General features: G+C 37.7%; 1 protein-coding gene across 1 annotated transcript; it reads right to left on the bottom strand.

Moving 5' to 3' along the window:
• Positions 1-4,779: 4,779 nt before the first annotated feature.
• On the bottom strand, positions 4,780-6,219 carry si:dkey-56d12.4 (uncharacterized protein LOC799220 homolog). Its single transcript, XM_036595952.1, is given in 2 exon segments — positions 4,780-5,532; positions 6,169-6,219. Coding segments are annotated over 2 exon segments (804 nt in total).
• Positions 6,220-16,646: the final 10,427 nt, after the last annotated feature.

The following is a 16,646-nucleotide window of genomic DNA, read 5'->3' as shown; positions in this document are numbered from 1 at the left end:
TAAAGTTTTGTATATATATTAGCCAAATTATACAAAAAAGGCAAATGCTTCCTAAGTCAGTTGCACACTGAGAGTCAATAAACATTGCTCAAATATTAATTGATGTGCTGATTTTAGATAAACACCATCAAATGAAAACAGACAACAAACAGTGTTTGTCAGTATTTTGTAACTCCTCTATAGTCTTCATAAACGCCACACATTATTTTGTCATACTTTCATAATGTTTATGAAGTTGTCTAAAAGAACAGTATTCTTCACTGCTTTCTACACACAGTCCATAGTGGTTGCATCAATCAATGGACCAATGCTGACCAGATATGATCTGGGTGGTGGATCATTCTCAACACAGCAGTGACACTGACATGGTAGTGTGTGTGGCACTGGTATGAGTGTATCAGGCACAGCAGTGTTTCTGGGGTTTTTACACACATCTGTGTCACTGCTTGAGCCTGATCCACCCACAAGTGGCTCTGTGGTCAGAATGTTACCATTGATCAAGGGTTGCAAGATGACTAACAGAAATTGCTCATCATTACAGTCTCAGACTATACACCGGCAAGGTGGAGCTATGAGGGAATTGGTGTTTAGTTTGCTTGGACTTGTTCCCACTAGTCAGTGCAAAGTCAGTCCATTAAGCTTGAATTCTTCATCATATGAGCAGCCTTGGATTTCATCTATTGAACACCTGATTAGCAGTGAGGTTCAGATTTACTGGCATCTTGAAATGTTGCCCTGACAAAACAGAGTGTACTATGAAAACACACTCCATAGCATCATACAACATAACACCTCTACCAGACTTATAGATACATGAACTCAGGTTTTCTCCATTTTCTAGTTATCATTATCATTTTCTTGCATAGGTTTATTTACTGCATCATGCCCACAAACGCACCTTTTAGAACCAGAGGCAGAAATTGAAAGTCTAAGTGATCACTTCATGTATTCAAATGATCTAACTCACAGGTTGAGACATTTGAACACAATAATGATTAGTAGTAAAAGTGGAACATGGCTGTAGAAAGGAAATGAGATTTCTGTCTGTGTTCTTCCGTCCTAACAGACAGACTGACAGCTGTAGGAGGAGCCTTTACATGATCAAAAAACAGAGTCATATCTCCTCATTATCTGTACACTAGCATCACCATGAAGTTTCTGTGCTCTCTGGCTCTCTTTATATCAGTGTAAAGTAAGTACCAGTAATAAATAGTGTATATTTTATTGTAGGTCCCATAGACCAAAACATTTTCTCTTATATACTTTTATGTACTCTTATACTTTTGGTTTTTTGAAGTCAATGAAATTTAAGGTTTAAAGGACACATCTGTTATTTCCAGCACTGATGTGATATTTCTGTGATGGATTTTCACAGGAGACTCTTCTGCACAGTCAATAGCATCACTGAACAGAACACTGCTTCATGCTCTTGAAGGTGAGACAGTTATTCTCTCCTGCAAGTATGAAGGTAGTGTGAACAGTCTGCAGTGGTACATCAGTATCCTGATCAGTATCTCAGTATTCTGAGAGCCACTGTGACATCGTCACATTTATCCATCACACACAAACATGCAGTTCTATCCACGGTTTTCCTAGACAACAACATTTACCACTACGCTTTGCGCGTCTTTGGATTGAGAATGGGCACGGCTTCCAGTATGCGTTTGTTGTTGACAACTGATAGCATACGCATTAGCTTCAAGGCTAAAGAGATGTATCATTAGCCAGTTATTAAACTATATAGCTAGCTAGGTTTCGCCTTTTGGATACAAGAAGATGGCAGTTGTGTCGTGATGGCATCATGGACAAGAATGTTTAACAAGAACTGTAAATGGTGTCACCCAGTCTGTTCCTCATCCACTGAACCCATCCCGAGTCTGGGTTGACGATGTGAAACTCTGGCCAGATGTCACGTATGTTGACATTATCAACTACTTTGTTTTCTTCTGAAGGTGTAGACGGTGAAGATCTGAGAAATTATAAAAGCACAGAAGCTTATAATTGTCTACACAGCAATAAAATTCTGTGGTAACTGGTTCTGTGTTACAATCGCGAACAGTTCACATTTCTCAAAGCTGAGGTACAGCCAGGCCAGTCTGTCGGGAAACCTAACTACTCAGCATGGGTTATGGTTCAAAACAACGGTGTAGTAGAGACAGCAGGATGGTCTTGCATCGCTGGTCCGGGCAGATCTTGTAGCCACGTCGCTGCTGTTTTGTGGAAGGTAGGTTAGGGATTTTAAATGAAACTAGAATACATAGCTAGTTAAGATGCATTTACTCTGAGAAACATTAAAATTGGTTATCTGCCACAGTAGCCGTAATGGTTTATTAGTTTGGCACTGCAGCAGCAAAGTATTTCGTAGGCAGACTAAAATGCCATTAGGTATGCATTCTTTATTCGCTCTTTTTATTAGAGTGTATCTCTTATGCATTTATTATGTTTTATCTTTGTACCTAAGATCATTGGCCTTTTTAGGTAGTTGCGCATTTTAGGTTTACAGACTGCATCTGGTGTTGCACAATTCATCAGTCCCCCTCTAGCTCATTGAACAATGGAAAGGAACCACAATAGGACCACCACAGTGTATATTATTTGGATGGTGGACCATTCTAAGTATAACAGTGACACTCATATGATAGCAGCATGTTAGTGTGTGTGGTGCTGGTACAAGCCTATCAGACTCTGTGAACTATTCTCTACCAAGCAGTGACACACAGATGTTAAAAAAAATCCATAAACACCACTGTGCACAAAACACTCTTACCAGAGTTATAGACATTAACAGATTGCTACCATATCACTGTCACTGCTGTGGTCCACCACCCAAATAATACGTTGGTCCTATTGTGGTTTCCATTGTTGAATATGGAATATCTGGTCAGTGGTGGTCCTACTTCTATTAATGGGTGGAGTAGAGGGGGGCTGACAAATTGTGCAGCAACCTATGGGCTACAGTCTGTAGTTGTAAACCAATAAAGTGCACCTATCTGATAAAACTGGCAACTCAGTGTAAATCAGTGTAAGTTTGTTTAAACATCAACAAAGCAAGTCAAAAAATAGCTCTAAATATGGCAGCATTGTCCACTGGCTCTTGTATTTCATGCATGTAATCAGAGCACACAGGTTTAGTAATACTGAACTGTGTAAATTTTATATGACTACAGTTGTCAATTTCCTGTGAGGTCATTAACTTAGTACATTGTGCTGATTTTGATATTTTGCTAAAGTGCAGAATGCCGTGGCTAGAAGCATGACAGATGGAATGCAGGGACCAAGAGAAACCTTGAGCAGAAAAGACTAAATCAGATCAACTTCAGGCATCACAGGGCAGATGATGTGTATGAAGTATATGCAACTGAAGAGGGTGAAAGGCTCACAGCCACAGCATGTTATGGGTCACACAGTGATTTCAGGGAGTTTGTCGATTCTACACAAACTAAACCACTCTTTTGTCTAAAGAACTGTCTTTTAGAAAAGTGCTACAATGCCACCCCATCAAAACAAGGAGACAAGCTAGCTGGTGGAGATAGCAGTCTTCTACTACAGGCTCATCAGCAACACAGTGATGCACTGTCATGCGGTAAATGTAAAGCATTTTATAATACGTACGTCAAAATTGATAATGCCACAGCAGCTGAATTGGAGATTGAAACACAGAATCAAAGTTTGTCGGATGTCTGGCATAGTGCAAGGCAGATAAGGATCACTGCTAGTGCAGCCAAACGTGTCCCAGTACAAACAGCTACAAATCCTGACAAATTCTTATGTGAGCATCTATTCCCCACTTTTCGAGGCAATGCAGCCACAACCTATGACATTGAAAAGGAGCCAATGGCACGAAACACTTTAGTTCAGCAAGACTTGCAGGTGTCCCTCTCAAGCATAAGAGTCAGTCTAGAAGAGCCATGGATGTCAGGAAGTCCCGATGGCATAATAAATAACTCTGAACTTCTTAAAATCAAGTGCCCTGTGCCACATGCTTGGCATGTGCCCTGTGCCACATGCTTGGCATGTTTTGTATTGATCTAAGAATGTCAAAATTGCTGGTCTGGACTCCAAACGAGAATCTGCTGATTAATGTTCCATACAATGAGGAGTATGTCACACAGCAGGTTACTCATCTCAAGGCTTTCTACTTTTCTACAATGCCTCCAAGAGTAGTGGATGAGGTCCTTGCAAGTCAACTCAGACTGTGTGACAGATATTGCAAATTGTCACTAAGGTTTAAAGAGTGTGAGAAATCACACTTCGGAACCCTACTAAAAACTGAATACTGAAAACATTTCAGGTAGCAAGAGATAACAGTATTGTGTTTAATAATGACAGTTTTTCACTGGCAGGTTTGAAGTTATACTTTAAGTTATAAAATACGAATAGCTGTATCTGTACATTTACATGTTCATAGTTATAAACAATTCATTTCTATGTAGACGTTATTTATAGTCTACAAACATTTCCACATTCATACTATTGTAATCCAGTTCCCTGTACGTATTTACCGCTGTGTGTATGCACATGTTCATACTCACACAATTTAAATCAATTCATTTCTATGTACCTTGGGATCTATTTACAAATTACTTCTAAGTACAGTTATCCAGGGGTGCTTTGGTCCTAAAGGGCAGATGTCCAGCACAGTGTGGTCATGTCCCTGCTTATACACACCCAACTCAGTAAATCATCAAACTGTGTTGGAGTTAGACCATCCAGATGTTAACTGTTGAAAGACAGAATTGTAAAATGCTGCAATAAAGACAATGCATAAAAATGTTGCAGTCACTCGACAGTGTCACGGATAAGGTCACCGTGCAGATTAACTAGAGCTGCACATATTCTCAGGATCTTGTCTGCTTTTGGTGTAAGACTAATTGGAAAGGTTTGTGACAACACCTTATACACTTTTAGCCTCCTAATTGCACGTTCTACATGTATCCATACGTTAGCAATCCTGCGACTGCGTGTCACCTTCACCTCTGTCAGCTGTGCTCCTTTGGTGGTAAGGTAAGGAATTACCAGGTTCACCTTTCTCTCAAACAGCAGGTCTCTTATCATAAATCCACGATCCACCATCACTTCATCCCCTGGTCTGAGGTAATCAAGGATCCCTGAGTCACAGGTGATGAACTTATCGCTACAGCGTCCTCCATATGCTGCTGAAATAAACATTACAAGACCACATGGTGCAACTGCAACTAAATATTTCATGGTATTTCGGGAATAGTAGTTGCTGTATGATTCAGACCTTGAATCCAGATTCTTTGGTTTTTGAATTTCACTTTTGCCGCAGTCTAGAATGCAGGTGACATTGGGGTAGCTGCATTTGAATGCTTCTGGTATTGTGGCTCTGATAGTCTCTCTAGGGAGCCATGTTATCAGATCCTTCAGCACTTGAGCCATTACATCAATCCAAAAAGATATTATTTTACTCACTTGACTAACAGACATACTAAATCATATTGCTAGATCTTCCAATAACAGATTTAATTTCAGCTTCATTAATGTGATCAAAATTTGATGTTCAATTTCCGTCTTAAAATAATCATTGGCATATGGCCTCAGCACAGTTACGAGAGTTTAAAATGTGTGGAGTGGCAGTCCAGTATACAAATTCGAATTCAGATCACTTGCCAAGATCGGTTTCTGGAGATTGCACTGCATTGACTGGTCTATTGTCACCTTGTCATTTGTTTTTTGAGGTGTAACTGTGTTCCTCCAAAATGGGGTCCTCCCGCTTAGTTCCAACAGAGACTAAATCATTTAGGATTGCTCTGGGGTGATCCTCCTGATGACTGTAATGTAGCTGATCATTCAGGATATTTCACTGATCGGCTACTTGACTTTCTTCATCAAATTCAGCAGAGAAGAAATAAGAAATAAGAAATAAAGAAATAAGTTCTTAATTGGTGATGTACAGCTCTATGATTTCAAGTAGAATTTTATTTTTTATTAAAAGCTTATAATTAAATTAGTCTTGAGGCTTATCATTCAGAACCTATAACTGCAAGTATACATTTTTGAATAACTACTTTTAATAATAACTTGCATACTAGTTTTACACTAGTGACTGAATAATTCGTAGTAGTTAATTATGTACTGAATTATAAGCCTCAGGAATAAGGGGCTAAAAACATGACACTTATGTGCTAGTTATTACTGATATGTTACCTGGGTCTGGACGGTAAAGTCTTCGTCTCTTCTTTTTAGCTTGGCGATCATATCCCAGCCAAAGTTCAGAATACAGATTGTCAGCAGTTGGTTTTTTGTCCACAAAATGGAAGAAGCAAACATGAATATTTCGGGGGGGATTTTTTAAATTCAGAGCTGCTAGCCATGCCCTTTTGGACTCGTCTTCCTTCGGCATCTTGTGCAACGTAAACGGCCTCAGACACTGACATTCTGATCTGTGCTTGCCTTTGTGTTCGTAGCATTCATTTTCCAACATCGTTTTAAGCTTTCGATAGCTGTTGTGACACCCTCTGACAGCACATAACGTTCCTGTGCTTTTGGGATAGTTAGATGGCATCGTAACTACTCTCGGTGAAAAGCGTTACACGGAGGTTTAGCCCATTCTAGAGGAACTGTTGTGACGTCATGGCAACTGCTGTTGAGAATTGAAGAAAACCATGGATATAATAATAAATAATAAATGCACCTGTTCGTTACAGTCATCTTACAAACCAAACTGTAATGATGTCAGAGGAACATCTGTCATATGTGTGTGTATATGGGTTAAAGAAAGAACTGTGTATACTCACATACTTACATTAATTACAATAGAATGGCGGTGCTACTGAATGTGTCCTCTTCTAGGAACTGTCAGAATCCACAGTGATCCTGCGAGAGGGGGAAGCATAGCAAAGGTGAGACTGTAGACAGAGGTGCAATAAAGCTAGTTAAATAACACTTACCAGTAAGAAAAAAAGAATAGAAAATTGCCATGCAAAGAACCATGACAGTGATTATATACAGAATGATAATGACAATCTTTTACAAGGCTTGATTTATTCAACCTCGCTGTAATTGCATGTCTTTTAACATTCATTTAGTTCAGACCCAATTAAGGGCGGAGCTTATGATTTAAAGAGACTGTTATGGAGCAAAGAGGAGAATGTGTAATGTGTAATCTGTGAGGCTACACAGCTCTAGCCCAGAATAGAACTAAGCTGAAGTAAAGCTTTAGCGCATTAATGACTGCAGGAGGCTGACTGTGGAGTAAACAGATACACCAGTCCGAAACTTTTACTTTGAACCACAAGATGGTCATGGCCCACCAGCAGGCCCAAAGTTTTATATCACACTTCTATAATGTTAAAATAGCTTGACCAGTTTGCTTTGAAATCCCTAAAGTTACTGAATAATCAGCCATAGCATGTAATAAGCCTGGGATTTTAAGGGGTTAAGGTTTCTCAATGATGCTAATTCTTTTGTGTGTGAACATGTTAGTAAATGAAAAGAAACACTGAAACTCACACAGCAAAATCCCCAGTGAGTGATTAACAACAAAGTCCTGTTGAACACAAATGAACACTGTAAGAGTTAATTCAAGACTGGAGATTTTGCTGTGTGGTTACATCTGTTACAAAATAATTCACTTAAAACAGGATTTATAAACAATCTGCATTTCAGCATACATTAACATTAATTTTAATTATTTTTATTGTCATGCATTTAACTATTCTTAATTACTTTATTTGGCTTTTGCTTGTGGTTCTACTATTATTTCTGCTTTGATCTTCCACAAAGACAGAAAGCACAGTGGAGCAGCTCCCCAGAGCAGGAGTTTCCTGTTGTAGTTTCTCATAACTGCACTCTATTTCTCTATTTATACCTCTGTAGAAACATGAGTCAGGCAGTCAGTCTGCTATACTAGTGAAATCATGCCAGCCTACCAGTGATACACTGAGCTGAATGATGAACACTAAATTCCATTCTTTTAGCTAGAAATGCAGAGCATGAGGCTGTACTAACTAAAGCTGACTCATTCCTCTTATACCCCTTACAATACACAGCTTTAAACATTAGATACTGTACAAAGCCTCTGAATGAATAATGTTATTTTTCTCAGAATGTTTCTACAGTATAAAGATTTGTAAACTGAAATTTATTTTACACTGCATGTCATCCTGAAGAGATCTTACATTCAAACTAGCAATATTACATTTATCTGAAGTTCTGATAATCCTGATAAATATATCTAGTTCTCTAAATTTTTAAGAACACAATTCTGACCTAAATTAATGCCTGTGTGTGTGTAGTCTCAGAGTGAAATAATGTTCTAACACAGATGTAATGAGTGAAACTGTCCACAGGAGGGTGGACTTCATCTAGTCTTTACTGAACACTGAAACAGCTTTGTTCAATCTTAAGTGGACAGAAAGAGAAGAACTGTTTCAAACATACTTTAAAGACCTTCACATTAGATTTTATCTCAGGTGAATGAGGACACAGTTTGGTTTCATAAGCAACATTAGAGCTTTATGTCACAATTTATTTTTTAACAGATGAAGGAAGTGGTGACAAAATGTCGAGGAAGAGGAAATTATTGTAAATAAATACAGTTTATGGTTAATTATTTAATAATTTCATGTTTTACCCCATGTAATGATGAACATCTGAAAACTGTGTCCAGTTTATGATGTTATAACCTGCATTTCAGAAGTTATTACTGAACAAAATAGTAATAATGCTTAATATGACAGGTGATTGCAGGTGAACTTTAAAAGGGACTACACTGTCTGTCACAAAGTATCCAGACACCTCTTCTATTTTTTAAGATTTCTAGGTTGACAGATTACAGTGTTTATTTATTTATTTATTTATTTATTTATATTATTTTTTTTTCTGAGGAACTTCAGAAGACATGCAGCAGTCAGGGGGATTATGGGAGCAGCAGTGCTCAGGGGATTATGGGAGCTCAAGGGATTATGGGAGCAGCAGTGGACTGAGATTTTCCATTTGCCTTTTCAATATATGTTTTAAATGAATTCTAAATGTTTTCTCAATAGTTTTCTTTTTATGCACTCTAATGGAATACATTACTAAAAACATTAAAGACAGTGTATTCAGTATTCAGCCTTCACTATTTTTCAAAGTGTTCTGCTGAACTCTGAATGAACATGCTGAAGAGATTTTCAGAATCATACAGTAATGATGATGAGTTGAAAATAACAAAATGATCTGATGCAGGTATTTCAGTTTCACTGATACAGAAGCTGTGTGACTCTACTGTGTCCTGAGGTCCACTGTGACTAAACCACATTCACAGCAGTACATGCATGTCTGTCAAATTTAAAATGTATTCTATTCATTATGTTGGCTTGACAAATCAACTGACTGTTTTAGTTACATTATTATTATATTATTTTCTAAATATATTTTCTATTTGTATATAGGTTTTAAAAAGATCACTTTCAACAGACTGCATATGAAAAGCTGTGTAATTGCATACATACATAGATGTGTAAATGATCCTCTATTATACTGTTTGCTTGTAGGTGTGCATGTTACATATTAAAAAAAAGTCAGAGGGGGTACATGACAGGCTAGACATTTTAAGGTAGTTATCATCTGATCAACACATGTTTTAGTGTTGAAATGCTGAACTGTTCAAGGCAACTTCGTACTGTTTTAAAATATTATACAATAGCACAATTATATGATAATGATGATTTAAAATGTGTGTGACTCTGTCATGTGCTACTTTGTTCTGAGAGCCACTGTGACATCATCACATTCAACAATCACACACAAACGTAGTTTTAAAAAATATTAAGCATTCAGCCCCAAACACAAAGAACTGTCCAAGAATTAGCTGACATCTTCATGTCGTAATACTTTTATCTTTTGTGATGATAAAGCACATGTCGAATATTCTGCTTTGTCACAATAGATTTCATGTTTCAATGAGGAAATTATTACCTTAGTTGTCTTTGTTGAAGTGAATATTGTGTTTAATGTAGTGAGTTAAAGTTCCAGTGGCTGGATATAAAACAGCAGCAGTAACTAATGTGAAATTCCTCAAATCAGAAGAGAATTTTGTCAAAGTGTTTCTTCTTGGTCACAAATCACTGTTGTATGCTCATTGCCTGTTATTTAGTAGTCACACATTTGAGACTTTCATAGCAGCTTTAAAAGTTTTAACTATTTTGTCCTGCATTTTGATCTTTCAAACAGTCAGAAAGCACAGTGGAGCAGCTCCCCAGAGCAGGAGTTTCCTGTTGTAGTTTCTCATAACTGCGCTCACTTCAGAGAGACTCACACTAACACACAGATCAGCATTAGAGCACTGAGAGCTTAAACACACTACTGACTCCATCTGATCATATTCACAATGAAGAGAAACCTCCTCATCATTCTCATTATCACATCAGGTACTCACTGTGAAGATGTGCTTAAAAATAACTGAAAAATTACACTTTTTAAAACTGTTAAATATTCTGTCTCTTCAGTTTTTCTTTCAGGTGTGTTTGGTGCTGATCAAATTGGACCATCAGTAGATCAGAAGCCTGATGTTTTTAAGAAAGAGGGAGAATCAGTTACACTGAAATGCTCTTATGACTCAAGTAGTAATTATGTCTATCTGTACTGGTACAGACAGTATCCTAACAGAGCTCTACAGTATTTACTGTATAGAGGTGCTCGATCATGGAGTGGTAGCAACACTGCAGACAGAAGATTTGAATCTACTACATCCAGATCATCAACTGAGCTCACTCTTAGAGAAGTACAACTGGCAGATACAGCTCTCTACTACTGTGCTCTTAGAGTTGGAGCCCAGTGATACAAAGTCTCTGAGATGCTTTACAAAAACTCTCACACCTTCTGTTTGCTTTGAACACAAGGAGATCAAAGTAACATCCAAACCACAATGTGTTATCTGTTATTACTCTGTCTGAAATGATGGTTTGTGGTAACACATGCAAAAGAAACCTTGAGCTGCTTTTTTGGTGAGACAAAGGCATGAATAAGTTTCCCATTGTCAGCAGTTGAAAGAACATTACAGATTTTGGCAGTGGTGTCCACAGACCTCTGTGAGGGCAGAAGCTGAGTTGTTTCAGAAGATAATTTTGTAGGGGCACTTCTGGATAAGACCATGTCAGGATTCTTTGTCAGTATATGAAAATACCAGAAGAAATACATGAAAATTAAAATATATAAAAATAATTTACAAATTTACTCTGTTATTCTGATGTTCTGTAAGCAGATCAAATGTTAATGTGAAATTCTTGTTGCAGGAATCAAGAAAAGACAGTCCTAATAAATGCCCTTTTAAATCAACACAGTTTACATGTAATATTCAAACACATTATTTAATCCCTTTAAATCTCAGGCTTATTACATACTAAGGCTTATTACTCAGTGTCAAGGATTCTCCCTTTGTCCCTCTCAGTGCATCTTTCGCCCCCTCTATGGTAGCCATGTGTCTTTTTGTTTTCTTGTGACATGTGCTTTTTGTTGTTGTTCTGTGTCTCCTCCCTGGTCCTGCCCCCTTGTTATCTGTTCCACCTGCCTGTAGCTCCGCCCCTCATTAGTCCCAGGTGTGTCTCATTTCCCCTCTGTGTATTTATACCCCTGTGTTTGTTCAGTCTTTGTCTTGCATTGTGGATGTTACTCTGTTGATGTTTTGTAGTTTGGTTTTGCTTTCGTCATGAACTTGTCAGTTATTCAAACCTCTGCAACTCTGGACCCTATTAGCTCTACAATCAATAAAAGCAACTCGCATTTGCATCCCGCCTCCATGCCTCAAACGTTACACTCAGTAACTACAGGGACTCCAATGCCACCTGGCTGAGCTATTCTTAGGTTATAGAAGTGTGTAATAGAACTGGCTTTTTTAAGACGTTAACCAGATTATATTTAGCTCATCATTCAACTATTATTATTATTATTATTATTATTATTATAAAACTACTCACTCTGCCTTCATCTTTTCACCATCCATGGTGCATAATAACATCAAAAACATCAGAGAATCCAGAGAAATCTCTGTGTGTAAAGGGTAAGGCTGAAAAACAACTGAATGCCTGTGACCTCTGATCCTTCGCGTGGCACTGCATAAAAAAAAATGGGCATGTTTCTCTGACTGATGTCACCATATAGGCTCGAAAATTGACAAACTCTTATCAGTAAACTCTGTCTGTCGATGCATTCACAAAGTAAGTTAAGACTCTACTATGCACAGCGGAAGTCAAAAAATTCTGTATTCAGAACTGGATAGAAGCATGTTTACCACATATACCACTTTTCCTTATAACAGCAACTAATAAACGTTTGAAGTCTGAATACACTAAATGTTTATTTATTGCTGTTAAAAGGAAAAGTGGTAAATGTGGTAAACATGCTCCTGTCTCAACTTTTTTGGATCATGTTGCAAGCAGCAAATTTGCAACAAGCATATTTACAAAAAAAAGTTCATAAGGTAAAACATAAAATATTGTGTTTTTGCTAGTCCTATATTTGGCATCCAATATTTGCAGTGCTGACTTATTGGGTGTTGTGGATGTGACCACTTCTTGCAAAGATATAGTTCACTGTCAGCACTGGTGTGTGAGCCAAAGGTGGCCCACACATTAAAAATGCTCATGTCTCAAAACAAATCTTCCCCACTTCTGACAAAAAAAAAAAAACAAATTTGAAACAGTGTAACAAATTTTTTGGACACAGAATATAAGTACAATGTAGGATTTTCCGGGTGGCACAACCAGCTGACTGTTGTACTATGGACATGAGATGATGAGATCAAATCCTTTCTATCCTTTCAAAGGCCACCTGTGACTGGGGGTCCTAAAGGAGGAAGTACAGGCCAGCCCCAATTCAGTGATCCTGGTAGTGCTGTACAGCTGCTGAAGCCTCAGTCAGTAGCAAAGTTGATTTACTGGAATATCCTGTATTGATTAACTGTAATATAAAGTGTTGTACATGGTTCTATACAGAACCTTTCTAAAAAAGGGGTCTGTATAGAACCAAAATAGGTACTTTATTGTTACACTGTCAAGTTTGTAACAATAGAAAAGCCCTTTTGGTGCTATATAGAACCATTTTCAAAAAAACATTTTCTCCATCAATCTGAAGAACCACTTCACCATGAAAAGAACCATGTTAGCATGCCAGTGGTTCTTTGAGTGTTCATGGCTCTATATAAACCATTGTCCTTACAGATGAACCCTTGACGAACCAAGGACCTATAGGACTGATGTACTGGCGTGCACTCTATGAAGATATTGTGATGATTCTAATTCACTGTTTCTAGTGTGATATGTAGATCCTATCATAGGGTCTCAAACACACTGTGGGTGGGTGTGCAACTTTCTCACAGCTGTAACAGACATGGAAACCTCAGAGAGTGCCAGAAGGTGGACCTGTGAGCTTAATTCATAAAGAAACTTTTACAGAAGACAGTCCTCATTTCTGACTTTTCCTCTTACTGTCATTTTCTTTAACCATCATGTTCTTCTGTGCATTTCTGATTCTGTCAGTATTAACAGGTAAGAGATACTTTAAACAGCTGTTTTATTCCGTTTATCATCAGAATTTCTTAACATTAGCATTTTCATTTTCTTTTCTGACAGGTGACTCTTTTGAAAATGTGATAACATCTCATGGGTCTGTTAAACATGCCAGAGATGGTGAGAGTGTTACTCTCTCCTGCAACTACAGTGTTTCTCCATATGGCTTGTTTTGGTATCGTCAATATTCCAGATCTAAACCAGAATTCCTCCTCTCCACCACTGAATCTGGAGATCCTGTTAAAGCAGCACAGTTACTTGCTACAGTTGATAAAAACAGCAAAGTTATGAACCTGAAAATCTTCTCTGCTGCAGTATCGGACTCTGCTCTGTACTACTGTGCCCTGACGCCCACAGTGACAGGAAACCCAGCTACACTGTACAAAAACACTGTGTGGAATGAAACTCTGCACTTGATCATGTATTTTTGTTTCTATGCAATGTTGTACACACTCTTCCACCAGGTCTGATATCAGCATTGTTCCATGATAATGTTGAAAATGGTGGTTTAAAAACAAATGGACTACCAAGAGACCAAGAGTCGTACCTGCATGAAGTCACTTTTGCTTTGTCTCAGAAAGCATTAAGATAAGTATTACAAAAGTTCTGTTTAATGTTAGACCCATAATCACTAAATCAGACTTCTGCTTAAAGCTACACTAAGCAAGCTTTGAGATTTGTAGACCTCTCTCATTTAAATGTGTGATTCCACACAAAGCAGGACATTTTGTAATGTCAGTTGTACTTCTGAACCCACAAACCCATCATGCAGAGTGATAGAGGCCCACCCTGTCCACCCAGAGAGAATGAGGCCAGTTGTGATCTGTTTGACTCGTGGCCAGAGACAGCTGTAGCATCACCAGGGATCAGACTCATGATGTTCTGATGACGGCCAACATTTACAGGGTTTCACCACAGAACACATGACAAACTTTAGCACCTTTTTCTTCTGACTCAGTAAAGCTACTTCTTTCAGTTTAACAAAACAAATCTTACATTATGCAGCTTTAAATGATGAAGTTAAGGCATTCAACAGTAAACAGACAGACAGAGAAACTCTTCTGACACAGGAAGATTAACATCTCTTAGCTAATTAGCTTATTTTAAAAACACAGCTTTATTTAGTGTCTTTTAATATTTTTAGTAAGTATACTAAATATTTATATCATGGACCCTCAAGGTTGGAATTTCTGAAGAATGTAACCGATACTTCGGAGTGTTATTATTTTTTTTTATTTTATTTTTTTTGGATACGAAAAATCCTCATAGAAAGGACGCTACCAAAAGGAAATATGAAAATAATGAAATGTTCTTAAAAGGAAATCTATCTTGTGTCTGGGTACATGTGTGTTCAGTTATTTTAATGTTTATTCTACACTTGTTGGGTGACACTGTGGCACAGTTGACTCACAGCAAAAAGGGCCTGGGTTCAATTCCCCAGCCAGGTGACCAGGGTCCTTTCTGTGTTGAGATTGCATGTTCTCCCTGTGTCTGCATGAGTTTCTTCCCACAGTCCAAAAAGATGCTGTGTTTAGCTTAGTTAATTACATTTATATCTGGTTACATGAAAGATCAGTGCATTAAGCTGAATTCTGCCAGTCAGATTCAGATGTACTGTGGTTTTCAAATGTCTTTTCAAAAAGCCATGAAAGACAACTGGGTACCATGAAAATATACCACATATCATCAGCCCATCATTAACAGACTGACAGATTCATCAATTCATGTGAGATTTTCTCTATACTGCAATTAGCGTGCACAGCTATTTAGAGCTATTTACTACTTCACACACACCCCTCTCAGAACCACAGACAGAAACAAAATTAATAAATAGATAAAAAGAATCAAAATAGAGAAACATATATAAGTTCTAACTCACAGGTTGGTGAACTGGGACATATCAATACTGAACCTGTTAACAGAACTTTCTTCTTCAAGCTGTCTATAAATTGGTCTGCATTGATCAGTGAAAGTTCTAACAGTTAGCAGCAAATAAGGTTCCTCCTTATGGGTGGATTATAGTTTTAGTATAACTTAGAGAACAGGCCTCAAACTACAATAAATAGTATATAATAATAATAATAATAATAATAAAAATAATAATAATAATCAGGATAAACCTGTATCCGAAATGATCACAAAATAAAGAAATGAGTTATGACAGCAGTGTATTGCGTATGAACTGCATTATGGGTGGAGCTGTGTATCTCAGCAGAGAGCTGCACTAATCCCATTCAGCTCTGACTCTGCTCTCAGTCACTTCACATCTCTATCAACATGCTGCTCTCCATCCTTTCTCTCCTAGCATTTAGGTAAAACTCATGACAAATGTTTTATTTCTAGTTGTGAGAAGCTACGAAATACATAAAAAAAAATGAAGTAAATTGTGTCTTTTGAATGGGTTTTTCCCTTTAATAACCTTCTGTTTCCAGGAGACACATCAGCACAGACAATTGTACCACTTGTAGGAGAAATGCATGTTTCAGAGGGTGATAAAGTTACTCTCTCCTGCAACTACAGCACCACTACTGAGGCTCTTCAGTGGTATCATCAGTTTCCCAGATCCAGACCAGAGTTCCTCCTGTACATTTACCCACATGGAACTAAGAGTGATCCTCTTGCTCCTCGTATGTCTGCTGAAGTTAAAGAGAATAATCGAGTGGATCTGTTGATCTCCTCTGCTGCAGTATCAGACTCTGCACTCTACTACTGTGCCCTGCAGCTCACAGTCACAGGAAACCCAGCTACACAGTACAAAAACTCCATGTTATACCCTCTACTATACACATCTTAAAGCATTAGATTCTGTACAAAGCCTGTGAATGTATAATGATCTCTTTTCAGAATCTATCTACAGTATGAAGATTAAACTTGAAGATAACATGTTTGACTTTTATTTTGTCATTATACACTACATGTCAAACTGAAGAGATCTTACATTATTTTTGGATTGTCTATTTAACATTATGTTTCTCTGGAATCTTAAAAACATTGATCAATATATTCAATATATTTAGGAACATAATTATGATCTATGAAATGAAGATTTATGCATGTGTAATTTCAGGGTGAAACAAAGTTGTATAGAGTTGCATGTAATAAGGGAAACCAGGAGGGTAGACTTCATCTAGATTTGAC

The sequence above is a fragment of the Colossoma macropomum genome, unplaced genomic scaffold (genome assembly GCF_904425465.1).
Source record: "Colossoma macropomum unplaced genomic scaffold, Colossoma_macropomum, whole genome shotgun sequence".
In the NCBI taxonomy this organism is placed as follows: Eukaryota; Metazoa; Chordata; class Actinopteri; order Characiformes; family Serrasalmidae; genus Colossoma; species Colossoma macropomum.
Note: the sequence above shows the minus strand (reverse complement) of the source record. Positions and strands in the feature narration are given on the sequence as shown.